The 20,286-nt window shown below is 38.2% G+C and overlaps 1 protein-coding gene across 1 annotated transcript in view; it reads left to right on the top strand.

Annotated features, from left to right (window-relative positions):
- Positions 1-732: 732 nt before the first annotated feature.
- The window catches only part of CASD1 (CAS1 domain containing 1), a 43,907-nt gene continuing 24,353 nt past the window's right edge, over positions 733-20,286 (top strand). The window contains exons 1-5 of the mRNA XM_081147256.1: positions 733-1,432; positions 8,576-8,672; positions 9,232-9,352; positions 17,832-17,876; positions 19,361-19,423. Of these exons, the coding sequence (XP_081003382.1) occupies positions 868-1,432; positions 8,576-8,672; positions 9,232-9,352; positions 17,832-17,876; positions 19,361-19,423 (891 nt within the window). The 5' untranslated portion in view covers positions 733-867. The remainder of the gene's footprint in view (positions 1,433-8,575; positions 8,673-9,231; positions 9,353-17,831; positions 17,877-19,360; positions 19,424-20,286) is intronic.

Consider the following 20,286-nt stretch of genomic DNA (forward strand, 5'->3'; position numbering starts at 1 on the left):
CGAAAACATAATAAAAAGAGCCCTTGGATGGAAAGAATTGGGATCACCAGATCTCTATTGTCCCTTCATCTATCTAACATTCTACAATTTTAAGAGGGGCCCATAAACACAAGCTCAGGGGTGGCTAGCTGGGAAAAGTTGTCAAGAATACTTGAAAACACCCCAACTCACCAAGGACTCACTCTACACAAGGCAAGGAGCGAGGGAAGCAACGTAAACAGCCATAACCAGTCCCACCTGGAAGGCAGTACAGGACAGACCAGAATAAAAAGCAAAACGGAACAGAACAGGAGGAGGGCGGAGGCTAGAAAACCAGCGCTTCACGGGGCAAAGGAGCGCTCCCTTTGTTGACAACCACAAAACATTAGCCACCTTCCGAGCGGGACGCTGGCACATCCACCAGCCAACCCCTGTGTAAACAGAGAGCGCGCGGTTCTCGTCTCACCAACGCCCGCACCAGGCTGGGCTCCCAGCGCACCTTCTGCCCTGGACTTTGGTGCATCTTTGTCCACTGGAATTGGGCAAACAGGCCTTAAAAAAAAAAAAAGTTACAAGAGACACGGGCCAGGGCTGGGCTCGGGCCGGTCCTGCCGCGGCCTCAACCCCCCGCAGGCAGGCATCGGGGGCAGCCGGACGGCCAAGGCAGCCCGGTGACGTGGGGTGGCCTTGGCCCCGGGGTCAGGTTCCGGAGGGAAAGCTCGTCGAGGGGTGTGTTGGGGGGAGGAGGAAGTGGAGGCATGTGTACTTTTCATCCGGACCTGTAGTTCTATTGGCCCCAACTGGGCGCAGGTACCGGCCAGGAAGCAGGAGAAAGCCCCGGGGCGGGCGCCCGGGCCGCGGGAGCCCCGTCCCCTCCCCTCGGGCCCCATGTCTGCGCCGCCGCCGCCGCCGCCCGCCGGCGCCCCTGACCCGGTGACCCCGGAGGGCCGTCGGGGGCCCGTGACCCCGGAGCCCTGGGCATCCGGACCCCCCTCGCAGATGCAGCCGCTATTAAGGCAGGAGGCTGAAGGGGAGGAGGAGGAAGGGGAGGAGACAGGCGTCCGGGGCGCCTCGGGAACCGGCACGGCGGAGCGGCGGCGGGGCTGGGGGGAGGCGGCCGAGGCGGCCGGGGCCGAGGCGGGGCAGGAGGCCGCGGGCGCCGCGGCGGCGGGGGCAGGCTCCCCGGCGGGAGGCGCGGGCGGCGGCCGCGGGGACTGGCGGCGGCTCCTGGCCTGGCTGCGGCGGCGGCAGCCCCAGTGCTGCCCCTGCGCGGCGCCCCTTCCCCGCTCCGCCGCGCACTGTTGTCATGGAGGAACCAAGATGGCGGCTCTGGCCTACAACCTGGGCAAGCGAGAGATCAACCACTACTTCAGCGTGAGGAGCGCCAAGGCGCTGGCGCTGGTGGCCGTGCTGCTGCTCGCGGTGTGCCACCTCGCCTCCCGCCGCTACCGAGGTGAGCGGGCCCTCCCCCGGCCCCGGCCGGGGGAGGAGGCGACGCGGCGGCGGGAGGCCGCCCCCCGCGCCCAACACACGCCCACGCTCGCGCGGCCGCCCGCCCGCTCGCGCGCCCGGCCCGCGGGGGAGGCGGTGCCCCCACGTGCCCCCAGGTGTCCCCGGCGGCGGGCCAGGCGCCCCCGGCCGACCCGGCGGACCCCGGCGCCGGCCGCCACGGGACGAGGCCCCCTGGCTCTGGGCCCCCCCGGCCGCCTGCGCTGGGGTCCGGGGCGCCTCCCCGGGCCTGGCCGGAGGGGCTGCCGGGGTCCCGGCCCCGGCGCGAGCGGGACCCGGGGAGACACACGCCGGCCCGGGGCTCGCGGGCGGGCGGGTGGACGGGCGGGCGGCTCCGGGGCAGCCCGGGCGGGCGGCGGGCAGAGGCCGCCCTGCGAGGGGGGCACCTCCGCCTGGAGCGCGCCGCCGCCTCCCCGAGCGGGGTCCGGCTCCCCGAGCGGGGTCCGGCCCTTTGGCCTTTGTTCAGTGCGGCCGCTGCCCGGCTCCTGCGGGGCCCAGCAGTTGTTGGACAGCGGCGGGGGCCGCCCCATCTTCCTTTGCCACCGGGGGTGACAGCTGACAAAGGATGCCCTTGGCCAAATGGAGGAGGTGTCACCCGGCCTTTGTGATTCAGAAACGCTCAGGGAGCTCTGGCCGCACACTTTCTGCAAAGTAAAGGCACCGAGACACACAGATGAGAAGTTTTGAGCTGACAGGTCCGGGTGGGCGACGAAAGCAAGTTGGGAGCTGTTCCAAGGGAGGCCTGCGCTGTGGGTTTTGAAATCGGTGTAAAGAAGCGACCTCCTTATTTCAGAGCGAATTATCTTTCAGTAACCTAGGGATACTGACTTGTCCTTGTTGGTTGATATATATTACTTTTTCTCTGTAACAATGCCACTAGGAGAGAGGTTGGCAGGCTGAGGGGAATTCATAATGATAGGATCTTTTATTTTTGGCTCTTAGTATCATGGAAGCCATCGTCAGGGCAGCCCTTGGTGACCGTGAGATTAATTGGTCAAGATGTCATGTGTACTGGACAGGTGGGCGTTTAACGCCCTTGCCATCTAACTCCACACCCGCGTTGGCACCATACCCAGCAAACGGGGCTCTGGAGTCGGAGCGCTCTCCTCACCCCAGGAGGCCTTTCAAAGTGTAGACCGTTTTCATCAATTTTGCTGCTTTGTTTTCTCCAGGGCTTGAAGATTTAAAGTCTTATATTCTAATACTGTACTGGGTGAATAGCTTTCTCTGTAAGCACACTAAATCGATTTAAAAAGATAACTTTTTTATACCCTTTTGGCCTTTCTCCTCCAATCTCCTATCGATCACAGCCATACGACCTGGGAGGGCTTGGGTTCACCTGCAGTTGCTGTAACAGATCACGCGCAGAATGAAACTAGCAGTGTTGATCATTAATTGGTGGTAGTTTTGAAGAAAGATTTCTAACCACTATTAATCATATGCTAGTTTGGTGTAAGACGACAGTCATCAAACTCGATTTTCTGTAACTTGGATGCTGTGTTCCTAAAGGTAAACATCTAGTCTTCCCCCTTCTCCACTCCCCCCCCACCACTGTTTTTTAATTGTGCTTTTATCTTTTGATAAGCTTGGGTACTAATGATTATATTTAGAGTATTTCATCCTTTCAAGATCTGTCCTCAGCAGGGAAAATAGAATGTCAGATGGAACCTTATGAGTCAGTGTAGCAATCTGGGGCTGTTTATAAAGCCTCCTCCAGAAGCTAAGTCATCAGCTTCCCTAGGTGCTTCAGTTCCTTGAGTGTGAAGCAGAACACCTGGTGTGTGTACTTGCCCAGACTGAATGTCAAGAACTTGAGCCAGAGACTGTTTGGGAAAAATAATCTTACCAGGAACTTTTTAGCCATCCTTATGCTTTGGCAGTGTAAAACTGAGTCAGATGCAATTCCCTTTACACAAAGATAACTATACACTTGAATCACAATATCCTAAGTCTCTAGAATAAAAAAGGACCTTATATTAAATATAGAGGTTTAGTCTCTCTAATAAAATCTCCAGTGTATGAGTATGCCTCAGGCAAGATAGAGTATATGCAGTAGAATGCACATATTCAGTACCTCTTGCTTCATTTACAGACCACAAAGTAAAAGAAAGAATTATACACCGCACAAAGTAAAGCTTGGCAAACACTACATGCTAACAGTGAACACTTATTATATGCCAGGTACTGTTCCAGCGGTATTACACGTTTTAATTCATTTTGTATTTATAACCTTCTATGGGGTGGATACAACTTACCATGTTTCATCTTCCTCCCCTGCCTGGTCTTTAACATTTCTGTAATCAGGATGACTTTTTAAATCATTGATTGTATGTCACAGTTTAATTGATAACATTTTTCCTACCATTACATAAAATAATAATGTCTTATAATCAATGCTCTTAGATTCTTGAGCTGCAATGTTATTTACATTTTAAAGATGAGCCATGAGAGGATAAGTTGCCTAAGGATATACAGTGAATGACTGAGGTAGGAGTTAGAACCCAGTTAGTCAGCCTCATGCCACTTTGTTATAGTCTGCCTTTCTCAGAGCTTACACTGTGTTGATGTATAGAAGATGGAATGGGAAAGCATTTTCCAGAGGGAGCATGGATTAAACCATTTAGAAGCATTAATTCATCCTCACAGTACCAGCCAAGAGTCTTCCTATTCTTTTTCTAGTAAAGTGACTTTTTAAAAGTTGCATGTGTATGTAGAACTTCAAATTCTCACCAGCTTACTTTTTATTACCTGTTTTCTTCTTCCTAAACTCTGGACTCACAATCTAAATATACTTTGCCTTTTACATATCTCAGAAATATTTGATTTTCTCTGTCTGCAGTGGTCTTTCTCTCCTGAAGAGAAAGTACAGGTTTTTCCTTCAAGGCCTGGTTCAGATGCTACCACCACAGAGGTAGGAATTAGGATTTCAGTGTTTTTACAACAATTAGTACATACTTATATTGTATTATAATAATTTTTATCCTCCCCCACACAAAACACCCTTGAGTTTCCATGGGTATTTTATCTTTAAATCATCAAAACTTAATACACAGAGTTTAACTTCAAAAATAATTATGATAGATTTTTAAAGTCCTTATTTCTGTTTTCCTCCTTGCATTTGTTTCTTCCACTTTTAATTGAATTTTATGTTCTAATAGTATGTTCTGATCTCAATTTTAGAAAGTAAGGGGTTTTTGCATTAATATTATTTTCACATAATATAGTAGAATCACGTTTTTAAAATAACCTTTTAACTATATCTTTTCAAAATTTTATCAATCTCTAACATTACTGAATCACAAATGTCTATTAATATTGTGATTACGAATTTAAAATATTTCTGTGACAAAAGGCCAGAATCTATTGCCCTAAGAGTAGTTCTAATCTGGATATATTTCAGTTTTTTAATTGATAAAGTTAACTTACTACAGATACTTTAATTTTGTTGAAATCTAAATCCTTTCTTTCACTAGGTGTATTAAATGCAAATGTTAGATAACACATTTTTTGGAGAAAGTAAGTTCAAAGCTTCAGAAATTAAAGCAAGAAAAAAGTAGCCCTAGGTCTATTAGCCTTTTCTTTCTTTGACTGCTAGGAAAATCCTGATTTCTATGACACTACTTATAATGAGGCACTCCTAGCTTGTCTAAAGAAAAATGTAAATGCTGATTTTTCAGCATAGACTAAAGTATAACTTGCTGAATTTTAGGCAAAGTATACTACAGATCATATTGTAAACTTTATGATCTGGTATTTTCATGGTTGGTGGTAAGAAACACACAGCTTTGGTAGGGTGATTTGTCTAAATTTGCAGTATGGCAGAGATATTCTATTCAAAGGAAAATATCAGCTATGCTTTACTTAGCACATCAGATGTTTTCTTCAGTTGTTACATACTGTTTTTCAAAACATGTTTGTCTTTTTACTTGCTTTTTACTTGATTTTTCTACTATAGAAAAATCATGCATAAAAACCTGAAACTTTAGATTGACAAACCAGAATGCGTATGCTTAAGATAACAGAATGAAAAGGGAGACAGCCATTCATCTAGATAATCTTAGTATTGGAGATAGCTGAAGTAGATAATTCTGTCCCTTCAGTTGCTGTGTGTGTGTGTGTGTGTGTGTGTGTGTGTGTGTGTGTGTGTGTGTGTGTGTTCATAGCTTGATTTATCTGAGCACTTGGCAACTTTCATCTCATGCTGGTTGTATTAAAGTAGCTATCAGAATTATATGAGGCAATTGCAAATAACAACTGGTTTTGTTGTGTTCTTTTGTTTGGGATTTTGCTGGGTAAATTTTGAAAGGAAAATACATGCCAGCATATGCCACATACAGTTAGTATATATAATAAAAATATGGCATGTTAACTTATTTTACATCTAGATTTACATTTACTGATTTGATCCAAAAATATTTTTTTCCAAGAAAAAGAGAACTTTTACTGTATGGAATTTTGTAGAATTTTCCTTTTTAGATCAGGTTAATTTATTTTATTGACAAATATTAAAAGCCAGTCTCTTCTTTTCAGTTGTCCAGTTAGCAATTCTTTTACTTTTCTAACAACTCTTCATACTAGATTCTCTCTATTAAAGCAGCTGGTATAGTTTCTGTCTTCTGACAGGACCTTAACTGATATGCAGAGACTATTAATTTCAGATACAGGATTATAAAACAACAACTTTGCATCATAAAATATTTTAACAAGAGTCGTCATCAACTAGCATTCATTAGCAAATTAAGAATTTTTTCCCTGGAAAGACCAGAGTCTCAAAATCCTGTGTTTACAGTGCTTTTTGGTTAGTGACAACTTCAAACCTGTTTTTGCTGTGGGGATTTTCTAATATGGGTTCATCAGGTTAAAGCTGTTGCTTCATACTAACTGAACTACTGAAAAACAATGTGTGAGTAGTAGTTTTGAGGAGGAAACCAAGAACTTGGCATTTTTAAACACAACTTTTAGTGAAGAAAAGACTGGTTATGGGACGTCCATCTCCAGAAAATCATATTAATGACCCACGTGGATGGTTAACAAATAACATAATTCCACACACTGAATATTGATCAAGGTGTGTTTCTGTTTAGGTGTCTATTAAAAAACAAAAATCAAATAACTTTTTTAAAAAAGGAGGAAGAAAGAAAAACTCCACAGAATTAATAACCTGGTTATTTGCAACTTCAAGGTAGAAATGCTATAAATGTGGGATTTTCATCCTAATTTTATTTATTTATTTATTATAAAGATATCTTTACTGGTTTCAGAGAGAGGAAGGGCGAGGGAGAGAGAGATAGACATCAGTGATGAGAGAGTCATTGATCGGCTGCCTCCTGCACGCCCTCCACTGGGGATCAAGCCCACAACCCGGGTATGTGCCCTGACCAGGAATCGAACCCCGATCGCCTGGATCCTAGGCCGATGCTCAACCATTGAGCCACTCCTGGCCGGGCTTTCATCCTAATTTTAAACATTTACTAGGATTTTGCTATGTGACCATTATAAAAGAATGCAGCAGGAGTGCTCTTTTAAGGAAAGTAACTTAATTATGTGTTCCTATAGTCCTTTGTATTCTTTCTTGATTATTTATATAGCTTAATTTTTTTTTTTTTTGGAACTATAACTAGTTTTTAATAATTGGGAAGAATTAAGAACTGATTATTTATAGTTTCTTTAAAGAGATGTTATTTTAAAATCTTTGAAATACAGAAAGCCTGTATAGACTACATATATAATTGTAAAAATTTAATAATTGATAGTCTGTTTTCCTTATCCAGTTTTCCACCAACACAATAATGCAGTATTTTCACTTTTCCTTTCCGTTCTATTTTAAAATTTATGACACTGAAGTAACAATACTTTCATTATTTATACATGCCTGTCTTGCATTTGTGTTACCTTACATCTATATGTTGGCCAGATAAATAGATAACAGGATTGAGAGAGAAAAGATATGCACTCCTTTAAATATCTTTGGGTCTTCCCTTCCTCCAGCCTGAATGGTTCAGTACAATTCTTGTTCTGTAATATTCCTCTTATGAGACACCCTGTCCTGACCTTAACTATTTGTAAAACAAACAGAGTCTACTGTTATCTGTTAATAAAGAACTCCATATTAAATAATGCATATATTTTATTATAACCCCATGGTTAATCTAAGCATCTCATTTTCCCTCATCCATTTGACATATTGGAATTTTTTAAATGCCCCCAACCTGTTTTTAACTCCTTCAGTCATTTACGTTAATGTACAGTACCTGTTCCAGTTTACACAGGACTGGAGGGCTTCCCAGTTGTGGAACTTTGTGTAAACTGTGACAGTCCCAGCCATACTGGGAGGCGTTGATTGGTCATCCTAAAGGAGGGCAGGAGATACCAAGAGAAGTAGAGAGGCTGAATATTAATAACTGTGAAATCTGCAGTTTGTTACTGATACTGATCATGTGTATCTTTGGCCACCTGTGGCTAACATAGTTTTAAGTCTTATCTTTTTAAGATTGTAAAAGGATGAAATTTTATTAAGCTTTTTAAGAGATTCCTGAATAAGCCTTTTTCTTTGTTCACACATTTACAGAATAGGGGTAGCATACTCACAGGGAAGCTGTGAAAATCAGGGAGTAGGTTTATAAAATATTTCAATATTAACAAGGTTTCCAGATATGCTAATACACTATGTATTATAATAGTTGAGTAGGAAGAAGTCATTTCCAAAGTCTTCTCTTTTATCCATTAAACTTTTCTTTCCCAACTCGAAGTAGGAGTGATAAACAGATACAAAGGCTAGTCTGTGATTGAGTTGATGTCCCCACAAAGAAAACCTGAAGCAGGAAGAACTCCCAAAGCAGTGACTGTAGCATTTAGGAGTTAGGGAGTCTTTTCTAGGGTGAAGTATCTGTTATTAGTGGTTCTTATCTTCCTGAATAGTAATGTATTTATATTTATCATGTTTCTCATGGATGATTAATATGTACCTGAAAGGTATAGTGAAGCATAAAGACTATTTTCTCATCTCAAAAAGCTTACGTGGGGTCAGATAACCAACATATAAGAAATTAACTATTATTTACAACACTGTTGTATTTAACTGTTATAGGCAATGATTCATGTGAGTACCTTCTTTCAAGTGGCAGATTTCTTGGAGAGAAAGTTTGGCAACCTCACAGTTGTATGATGCATAAATACAAAATCAGGTAAGTTTCTTCATTTTTTGTTTGATTTTTTTTTTCCTATGATGGGTCGTAATATCTAGTGGAGAAGGGTTGGTGAAACAAAGACAGTAACTATATGGTACTTCTACATATGATGGTGGTAGAGGATTGCTGAAGGAGATTAGGGGTGGAGATGAGTCTAAATGAAGATTCCTCCCAAGAGCATTAGGGAAAGAGCTTTGGCCAGGCTGCTTTAACTCAGGTGAGAGAGAAGCAGGCCCAAGGCAATAGCCCTTGAGCGAAAGACTCTTGCTTTGGAAGTTGGATACCTACACCTCATAGACTTATTCTGAAATAATGGATATAAAATGCTTAATATGGTTAGAGTTCATCTTAAACACTTACTAAATGGGGGCTGTTATTATTGGGAGTTAGTTGATTATACAGGAGCTGGTAGGTTAAACAAATGAGGCCATCTGTTTTTAAAGCAAAGTAGTAACTATATGTATAACAATCATGTACTACTTTCTTCACAAACTATGTGCTTTGAAGTGCCAGTATGTTGGTTTTATTTTAATTAATGTTTCTTTGTTGATTTCAGTGAAGCAAAGAACTGCCTTGTAGATAAACATATTGCATTTATTGGAGATTCCAGAATTCGTCAATTGTTTTATTCATTTGTAAAAATAATTAATCCTCAGTTCAAAGAAGAAGGAAATAAGGTAAAATTTGTCTGTTCTCTTTATTAGGGGTATTGTGTTCGAAGTTAACCAACTGAATAGTTTTAGGAGGAATATGCCTTTTCACATCAATGCAAGGAAATATAAAAGTTTTACTATGGTTTTGGGAAAGGGAAAGGGAATAAAGGGGTGATTTGCTGTAATGGGGAGCATAAGAAAAAGAAGTGGTGGGTATTGGCAAGCCTTTTATTAACTTAAACTTTTAGTTTTCAGAAATAACAAATTCTTTCCACGGAATTTTTTTTTATTTCTTAGGAAGAAAATATCCTTATTCTCCTTTTACTATTTGCCATGTATCTTTTCAGTCTCTTTTTTTAAGACATAATTGTAATCTTTTAGCTTGTACAATTTTATGTCTCCTTTCCCCACCACTTATCATAATTCTCCATATTATTATATAATCAGCATAAGTATCTTCATAATGCGAACATATTATTGAGTGGATATAATGTAAACTTATATAATCCTCCCTTTTAACTTTTTGTAGTTTTCTATTTTTTACTTTGCAATTTAAAAAGGACATTTTTAATTAAATCTTTGTGTGAAAACTTAGCTTTTTAAATTATTTCCTTAGGATAGAATCTTTATCATTCAAATATTAGGTTAAAGAATATAAATACTTTAAAAATTATTTACTATATTGGTAAACTGTTTTAATTTATACTTAAGCCATGTATGTCAGGGTCTAATTTTCTGCAGCCTTACTGGTACTGGGCAATCATGCTATACAATTAAAACAACAATGTAACAACAAATGTGTGCTCTTTTTATAAAAAATTTCTTATTTTAAAAGTGTATCTTCTATCTAGGCATTCTTCTAGGAGAAAAACCAGAAACCAAAAAAGTGTGTGTGTGTGTCTTTGAAAACTAACAAGTATGAACATCTCTCTGTATGTGTGTTAATAATTAATTAGTTAAATTTTGTTAACTGTCTCATCATATTATTCTGTTTATCCATTTTTAAGTGATCCAGTGTTCTAATCCCTGTCTTCAACTGCATATGACTGGGAGTGGGGAATGGCAAGGAGAGAAAAGTGAAGTACAAGAAAGTTCAAAATTATAGGGGAAATATCTCCTGAATTTATGATGAAAATCTGTCTGTACACATCAGCTTGCCTTGTGGTTAGGAGTTGAAAAACTAGGGACTTCACAATTAGGACTTCACAAGTAGCTAGGCACATAATGATGATGGTAGTGGATGCTAAATTTTTAGGAACAATTTTTTGTGAGAAGAGCCCTTAGGCTATTAGAGGTTTTGTCCATAGGAAGGACTAGTAAAGATTTTAAAGCTGAATAATGGAAAATCATAAAGGCAACTTTGCATTATATTTAGTATCTATAAATGTAGTTTCCTTTTGTATTTATACACATGAAATTATACAGAAGAGTTGAAACTAATGACATGAGGTTATCACAGTTTAAACTAAAATACTTTAGTAAACTTATAAAAAGTAGAGAGATTTCTGATTTCAGAGGAACAGTTTTAATATTTCTAGGATTAGGATAGTGTGACTTTATGGAATAATGAATTTGGCAACAGTTAATTGAAATAAGTTTGATGGTTTAGTTTATAGCCAAAAGTAGGTACAATGTGGTACATTGTTTTCTGAGCCTAGTTATGACACCTAGGTTTCCAATTTTTATTTTCTAGAGGTTCATAGTTATCTCACAGTTACGAAGCAATTACATTTAAATTTATTTGCATTTGCAAAAAGAAACAAAGACAGTTTGTCACAGTCTTAAAGAGACAGCTAAGAAACTATGTGGTTCAAACTGCTAGTGGAACATTTGCCAAATTGTATTTTACTTGGTTCTCTTATCTCTGAACAACTTGAGGACAGAGATGATTATTTTTTTAAATTCTTGTGCCTAGCACATCCTGGCATATTATAAAAGCTGATTATTATTATTATTATTATTATTATTGTTGTTGTTGTTGTTATTATTATTTAAGCCTTGGTATGGGTTTGTTTGGGTAGAATAGGAGTGTTGAAGATAATTCTTTGTTTGAATATGTTTCTTTTCTGTATTGAGGCAAAAAAAATTTTTTTTTAAAAAGCTTTAGAGCAGGACTTTTTTCAAATGAATACTTAATAATTCTTTGAGAAGCTCTGGTCAAATAAGTTTGGGCAGAGCTGGATATCATATCCCCCTCTTCAACACTTTTAATTTAGGTGAGGATATTAAAAACTTGAAAAGTCTTGCAGTGAAGAAACCTGTTTGTGTTGCTTTCCAGCTGGCAGGCTAGATACTCTGGGGCCCCCTCTACCTGAAACCAACTAAATCCTAAATTAAAAAAATACTTGGTGATGTATTTCTAGGTTTTGAAGAAATGGAAGACACTCCCTATAAAGGAATAACTATGAGGCAAAACTAGAGATGGGAACACTAACGGTAGACACCCAGCAGAGACTTGGGTTGCCTTGAAGACAGATGCCAATAGTGGCAGTGCCCAGGATGCAGAAAACTTTGGGCCAGCATATTTCTCAGTAGTAATATTGGAAGCCAGAGGACAGTAGAATAATAGCTTTAACATTCTGAGAGAATAAGTTTCAACCTGGAATTGTATACCTAGCATACAAATTTCTCTATTCTTGAAATATAGGACATTGCAGATATGTAAAAACTTATGAGAATTTTTCTAAAAATTTTCCAAAGCATAAACTTCAAAGAGGAGGGAAATAATTCAGGGGGAAAAAAAGATCTTAAATATAAGAAACAATGGTTAAAGAAAATAGTAAACATGCATGTAAATCTAAATAAATAGTGCCCATATAAAATAATGTCTTTTTTTTTTTTTTTTTAAGCACGAGATAACGATTATTTACTTATTTTTATACTTTATAAAAAGATGGTACTAGAGAACTGGCCAATAATAGCATATAAGCCAGAGGGAAATTATGCCAAGTAAAGTGTTCTAATGTCCTCTTTACTCTTTAAGGTATTATCTTAGTGTAGAACTTAATTTAAAGATGCATAGTAAAACTTCAAGGGCAAGGATTAAAAAGAAGGGATTAGGTTGTGTAAGTTCCAAACCAGCAGAAGAAAAAATTAAACAAAACCAAACTCATCTAATACCAAATATGTTTTATACATAAACACATATATACATACAAGTATATATACAGAAAATACTTATATGTACATATAAAAATTGGTGTTTACATATATTATACATATATGAAAAATCTGTATATGTGAAGGAGCCAGAAATAAAAAAGATAGTGGAAACATTCATAATCAAAATAAGTGCAAGTAGTGTAAACTTGTCAACTAAACACAGATTTTCAAATTGGTTTTAAAAAGAACTTTCTTCTGCTTAAAGAGACATACCTAAAACAAAAGAATATAGGATAGTTTTAATTAAAAGTGAATATGATTACTGTGAAAAGTTGACAAATTCTTCATTATGGAGAGAGAGCTGTTCACTACTCATGCAGTAGGACGAGCAAATAAATTAGTAAGCCCATAGGACATTATTCATATGCTGACTTTATAAATTCATAGCTCAATACTTAAAGAATATACTAAAAATCCAGAGAATATATTTTTTCAAAGCATACATGGAAACTTTTTTTACTATTGGGCCATTAAACAAGTTCCAAAGGTATCAAAGAATTGGTATTATTGTCTTAGTTAAGTTCCTGTCTTCTAACTTAACCTGATAAAAATTCTAGGAATCTACAGTAAATATTCTTATTGGTGAAATGTTAGACACATTTCCATTAAATTTGGGAAGAAGACAGGAATGCCCATTATTGCTGCTTATATTCAATATCATGTTAGCCAAAGAAAGAATTTAAAGATGTAGGGATTGGAAAGAAAACTTAGAATTTCCTATGATATAATTGTCTATAAAGAAAATGCTAACGAATCTCTAGAAAATTTGTTAGATGTAATAAAAATTTTAATAAGATAGCTGATTATAAAATGAATATACAAAAATTAATTATAGTAACTCAGTAAAGCTGTTAATTACTTTCATTTAGACAACCCAGGAATATAGAGTTCAAAACATTATTTAAAATATATTGTATGCAATAATAACAAAAACTGTAGTATGTAGGAATAAACATAGCAAATGTAGAAGATCTGTATGTAGAAAAGTATCATAAAACTTTACTCAAAAGATAATGTAAAACGATATAATTAAATGGAAACTATAGACTGTATTCTGGAATGGGAAGGCTCACTATTGTAAAGATATCAGTTATTCCAAAATTGATCTATAGGTTCAACATAATTAAAATAAAATCTCCATAGGTTTTGTTGTGGAACTTTACCAGTTGATTCTCAATTTTATATGAAGGGCAGTGGACAAATAACTACCAGTTGATTCTCAATTTTATATGAAGGGCAGTGGACAAATAACTAAGATAGACTTGAAGAACAAGGTGGAAAGGACCTGTTCTCCAATATCAAGACTTGTTTTAACTCTGTATTAAGACAGAGTGGTATTGGTAGAGCTAAACCAACGAATGGGGCAGAATATAGAATTCTAAAATAGACACACATCATATAGACTTAATAAGTAACAGATATACCACTGAAGATTCCTGGGGAAATGAAGGTCCGGTCAATTAAAGATAGTGAAACAATTTGTTATGTATTGAAAAAATGTGAAATTGTACCCCTGCCTTATATTTTATTTCTTAAATTCATTTCTAGATGAATTCAGACTTAAATGTGGAAGCCAAAACTTTGAAACCTTTGGGAAAAAAAGTAGGATAATATCTTGATTATCTTACGTAGGGAAAAGTTTCTTACATAAGAAACAAAAAGTGTTAACCATAAAATAAAAGATAGATAAATTTACACATTTAAGATTAAGAGTGAAAGGTTAACGCGGTGGTGGTGCTGGGGCAGGCTAACTAGCCATGTCAGACGGGTTAATAAAGAAAAATTAAATTTATTAAAAGGGGATGGGGATATCCAAAGGGAAGGGCTACACAGTGCTGGGTCCGTGGTGGCAGCAAAATGTACTTGGGACAGTGAAGTAAAAAAGAGCATAGAAGCAGCAACAGGAGAGCCCAGGCTGGGCTGCATTGGCTCACTGAGAAGTCAGAGAGAGAAGGGGACCTTGGATACAGGTTCAGGGGGTAAGCCCGGGACGAGCTGCACTGCCCATTGCTCTCCTGGTTGCAGGTGTCCTGGGGTCCCCTTGGAGGGATGGAGATTGCACTGGCGTGCTCCTCTGGTGGGGAGTATGCGCTGGGTTCTTTGTCCTGAGCATATTTCTCTCTCTCCTGCGGGTGGAAATCTTTGGGGACGTCTCAGGGGAGTGTCTCAACAGAATATTCATCAGCTTTCCAGGGGTGCTCTTCCACTGACCTATTGATGCCAGGGCAGGGGTCATCAGTCAATGTGTCTGGTCCTGAGGCGGCCACGGTGCCACTTTGGTTTTGCTGCTTTTCTGGGCTTGGAGCAGAAACACAACTGAGGCCCAGATGTTATCTTTAGGGAGGAAAAGCTCAGGGAGTCTAAACCGCACAAGCAGTGATATGCTGGGGCAGGATAGGTTACCTTGGGGACAAGGTTCTTGTTTTCCCAGTTTTGCCCCTTGCTAGACATCCCGCGCTTCCTGCCCTGGTGAGCTTCTGTACCTGGCCCATCTAACAAAGAGTATATGTTCATCAAAAGATACCTTAAAGAAAAAAGGCTAGCTATAAACTGGGAGAAGATATTTATAACATCCAACAGATATAAGGAACCACGAATTAATAAAAAAGATGACACAACAGAAACAAAGGGGAAAGGCATGACCAGGCATTTCACAGAAGAAAACAAATCCCATGTAAATCTGAAAGATATTTAACTAAGGAAATGCAAATCAAGACCATAACAAGATACTATTTATACCTACTTTAGTGGCAGAAATTAAGTTTGATAATGGCAAAAAATAAGTCTGACAAGATATATTAGGGAGTCTGTCTCATAAACTGTTGGTGAGAATATGAATTGTTACAAACACTTCAGAAAATAATTTGTATTGTCAGAACTTTTGAATAGTCTGTGAACCTTTAGAACAGCGATTTTCAGCTGGTGTGCTGCAAGAATTTTTAAAACATGCAATACCTAATTATTTAGTCAAGGGCACTCACCTCTTTTCCCTTAGATTGTCAAGTAAATAAATGACAGCAGCCAACACGATAGCCGTCCAGTGTGAATGAATCAAAATTATACCTTTTTTTTTTCTGTCAGATTGGCAAAAAATATAGTGTGTTTTTAGGTTTGCTGCAGAATTTTAGTAATTAGTTTATGTGTGCCATGAGATAAAAAGGTTGACAATCACTGCTTTAGAACTATTATTAGGGAAACTCTACACATGTAGTAAGAGACATATGCATGAAGGTTACTACCAGTGCTGTTTATAATCTGGATTTGGTGCATTGTATGAAATGTCCTAGACTCTACAAAAATAATAAATATAATATTTGATGTATTTTAGTATTGATATACTAAATTGATATATACATAGATATATATATGTTTTTAAAGGCCAGGGAATATTTTAGATTAAATGAAACTAAAGAGATGACAATTAAATGTAATACCTGATTCTAATTGAATTCTAGATTAAAATATAAAACCTATAGAGAGGACATAGAGAAATTTGAACATGGCCCGTATGTTAAATTAGATTATTTTACCAATATCAAATTTCCTAGATAGGATTGTAGTGTTACAGTTATGTAAGAGAATGTTCATATTCTTAGGAAACATATTTCGCTTAAGTATTTAAGAATGAACTGTTAAATCTGCATTTTACTTTCATATGGTTTGGCAAAAGAGGAAAACTGTATGTGTGTGCAGAGAGGGACATAAAGCTAGTGTGAAAAATATTAGTTGGTAAAGGGCATTTGGGTGTTCGTTATAATTTTGTCAACTGTGTTGTAAGTTTGAAAATTTTCAAAATTGAAAGTTGGAAAGTTAACAATGCTAAACAACATGTCATTTAAGGCTGCATATACTGCTGACAAAACTATATGATAAAAAAATAAACAAAATTCCAGATAACTGTTTCCTTTGGGTAAAGCAAGGAATAAAGAGGGAAAGAGCCACATATGTTGTTCAGTGCTGGTAATGCTCCGATTTGTGCCATGGATTCACAAGTGCTTATGTGTTTTTACTATGCTTTGTGACTCACACAAATGTGTCATGTTCTTTTGTATGTATTAGATGTTACATTAAAACAATAAAGGAAAAGAAGAGATTGAGTTGAATTAATTTAACTATGCAAAGGGAGGAAAAAGAAAGTTCATGACACTATTTCCCTGAGGAAAATTTTAACAAAGTTAAGATAGGGAGGAGGAGAACAGAACACTTGTATGATTTTGTCTGACCCAGTATTTCCCACACTTATTTGGCAAAGGAAACTTTCATATAACACACCTTAAGGGTTCCATTGAATTAATAGTCCCAAGAGTCCTTCCAGGAAATGATGCTTGAACAGGACTAATAAAAATTTTAAAAGTTAGCTTGTTAATAAAGGGAAACTTTATTTCACAGAGATATAAAAATAAATACTATCTGTCTGGTTAAATTAATGAAAACTCATTAACTTTGGCTTTAGATAGAGAATGAGCTTGTAGCCCCCACCACACCCTCTGTTTTTAACTCTAAAAGGATTTCTGTTTTTTATATGAAACATTTGGTTATAAGAAGTTGTCTCCAGATTTTAATTTTTTCTACAACTGGACTATTTACTGTCTTCAGAGTGAAACCTATAATAGCCTAGAGTCATATGTCTATTCTGGTTCAGACAGGACCTATCCTTGTATATCGGCGAGAATGGATTAGATGTTGCCGCAGCAACAAACACTCTAGAATTTTAACAAAACAGGAGTTCATTTCTCACTTAGCACCGCATGTCCCAGAAGGGTTGGCAAGAGGCTTTGCTCCATGCAGTCATTCAGGGATTCCTGCTGTGTAATTTTCACCCTCTTCTAGTTACACCATTTGGAACATTCAGCCTCCTCAGTCTCTGCATCAGGTTAAGCTGCAGACCAGAGAGTTGCCCTGGGAAATTCAGCCTGGAAGTGACCCACATAATATCTAGCCACATTATGTTGGCCCAGACTAGCCCTATTGTTCTAATTGGAAGGGACTCAGGAAATGTAGGGAAGCAGTCTGTCTCTGGCATAGATAATAGTACTAGACTAAATTGGGATCGTGGCAAGCTTGGCAAAATGATAATTTATATAGGCGTGTTCATATGGCTTGCTGCTTGTTTGTCGTTGAGGTTTTATCTTTGAACTATATCTTTGATGTGGAAAACTACGTATAAACAATTTAACTAGTGTCACTGACTTTTTGGTATTCATGCAGGTCTTTTCTCCTTCAGGTTGAATATAGAGAACTGAGATATGATGCATAAATAAACCAAAAACAGCTAAAGGGAGAATTATTTACATAAAATTTATACACTAATATTGCTCTGTTGTATCCTTTTTTATGGCAGCATGAAAACATTCCTTTTGAAGACAAGATTGCATCAGTTAAAGTGGTAAGTTCATGTAATAGTAAGCTAAGTGTTATATCAAAACTATATTTATTGGTTAACTTATTTACAGATCAGCTAATACTTTGTATGTACTAAATATATTTCAGTGTATTGAGAGTATATAATAGTAAAATAAATGTTTGTGTGCACTGCTTTGTGTAATAAAATAGAAAATTTGGTCTCTCAGATTTTTATCCAGGAAAAAATAATTTTATACATTAATTTGAAACCAGTATTTGTTCAAGATTAATGTCCATCAAAGCATATATATATAAATTTTTAAATTCCCAGTCTCAGTGACTTCTAGATACCGAGAATACAGTGAGGATCAAGAAAACAATATCCTAGACCTAATGGAACTTGCAAATCATTATAGTCCTTTACATACAAATAAATGTGGGGTAAGGATGGCAAAGGGGAAAAAGTGGGGCATTAGAAATGTACAGAGCAAGAAATGAAAAGTAGTTTTCCTCCTTGAGGAAGTGATGTTTTAACTGAGGCCTCAAAGATTAGTAAGAGCTTGTCAGGCTCAGTGGAAGACTATTAGCCTTTTAGGCAGAAGGAACAGTACATGCAAAGTCCTAGAGAAAATGAGCACATAGAGCATTCCAGGAGCTGAATGAGAACCGAAAGGGTACATGGAGCAAGGGGGAAGGTGGCAGGAGAAAAGGCACAATGTCTAGGCAGGGGCCAGGTCATCCTGCACCTTCTTAGCAACTTTAAGGACCAGAATCTGTTTTGAGGGCACTTGAAATTCCTGGAATATTTAAGCAGGGATGGGGCAAGGTCAGATTTTAAATTTCTGAAAGATCCCTCTGACTAAAATGTAGAAAATAGTTTAGAGAAAAGCAGAAGTGGATACAGGGAAAACTATTGTGAAATGCTTGCTGAATTGAGATGGGAGATGAAGTGACATAGACAAGGTGGTGGTTTTTGTTTTTTGGGTTTTTGAATTTTTTTGTAGCTTGAGATAGATTTAATTAGGAAATGAATTATATGTGTTGTACGTATCTTTTAAATAATATGCATTTGGCTTTAGTTTTTGAGCTTTGTCTTATGGTACATTTATTTTAATACAAGTTTTTAGTAATTTTTTTTCTATTACAATTTACTTTCACTATTATTTCGTATTGGTTTCAGGTGTACACCATAGTAGTCAGACAATCATATACTTTACACTGTGTTCCCCCCAATATTCCCAGTATCCACCTAGCACCATACATAGTTATTATAATATTATTGCCTGTATTCCTTCCATATGCTGTATTTACATCCCTGTGACTATTTTGTTTCTACCATTTTGCACTTCTTAATCCCTTCACGTCTTTCACCCAGTCTCCCAACTTCCTGCCCCTCTGGCAACCAATGAGGTGGTGGTTTGTGGTGGTTTACTTTTATGTGCTCTATAAGAGATACCTTAAGCCTTATTTTGAATGGTGGATATAAAAGTTTCTTTGACCTTTTTTTTCCTCCTACATTTCTCTTAGGATTTTTTGTGGCATCCAGAAGTTAATGGTTCTATGAAACAGTGTATTAAAGTGTGGACTGAGGTATGTATTGAAATTATAGCTCTTTCTGGTTTTGTGCAACCAAATTTTATTTATTTTATTTTAAAGAATATTTTATTGATTTTTAGAGAGAGAAGAAGAAAGGGAGAGAGAAACATCGATGTGAGAGCACAACATCTATTGGCTTGCACAACCAAATTTTAAAAGTTTATGACCATCCCTTGTTTTTCTCCCCTTACTCAGCTGTCTCACTCTCCTATACTTTATACAACCTTCTTGATAGAAACTAAGCTGTGCTGGATTGATTCTATCACTTTACTGACAAAATAAAGTATTTTGATTCAGTATCTCTGCTACCCCCATTCTATCCCTAAGGCTATTTCTGTAACTGCTGTAGCTCAGTGAATTTATGTTTGGTTTTAGGTGTTAATATCAATGTGCTTCATTTTAGAAGAGAGTTTATAAGAGATGAGTTAAGCAGACACTAGATTATTAATAATATCCTTAGCTATATTTCATGGGGTATAGATTTACTTTACCTGTTTTTGATTACTTCTAAATATTTCAGTGTGTATTTTCTAAAAATAAAGTATTGGGTTGAATTTATTTTGAAGGTAGTGGAGAACCATTGATAGTTTTAAAAGGAGAATAATGAGATATAGTGGGGTAGCCGTGGGAATTAGGCGACACTGTGAAAAATGCAGCAATTTGAATTTAATTCTGTAGGTGGAATGGTAGTCATTAAGAAGTCTGAGCTACTTAGATGGATTTGGGGAGTCTTGAGTGAGGTGGTATTTGAAGTTACTTGAATGGAAGAAATTTAATAGGCAGAGAGTTTAGAAATTAAAGAATAGAGTTTAGGAATGAAACTATCCAAAAGATTCTGAGAGGGGGCAGTGAAAGGG

This window comes from Miniopterus schreibersii (assembly GCF_964146895.1).
Source record: "Miniopterus schreibersii genome assembly, chromosome: 9".
NCBI lineage: Eukaryota > Metazoa > Chordata > Mammalia > Chiroptera > Miniopteridae > Miniopterus > Miniopterus schreibersii.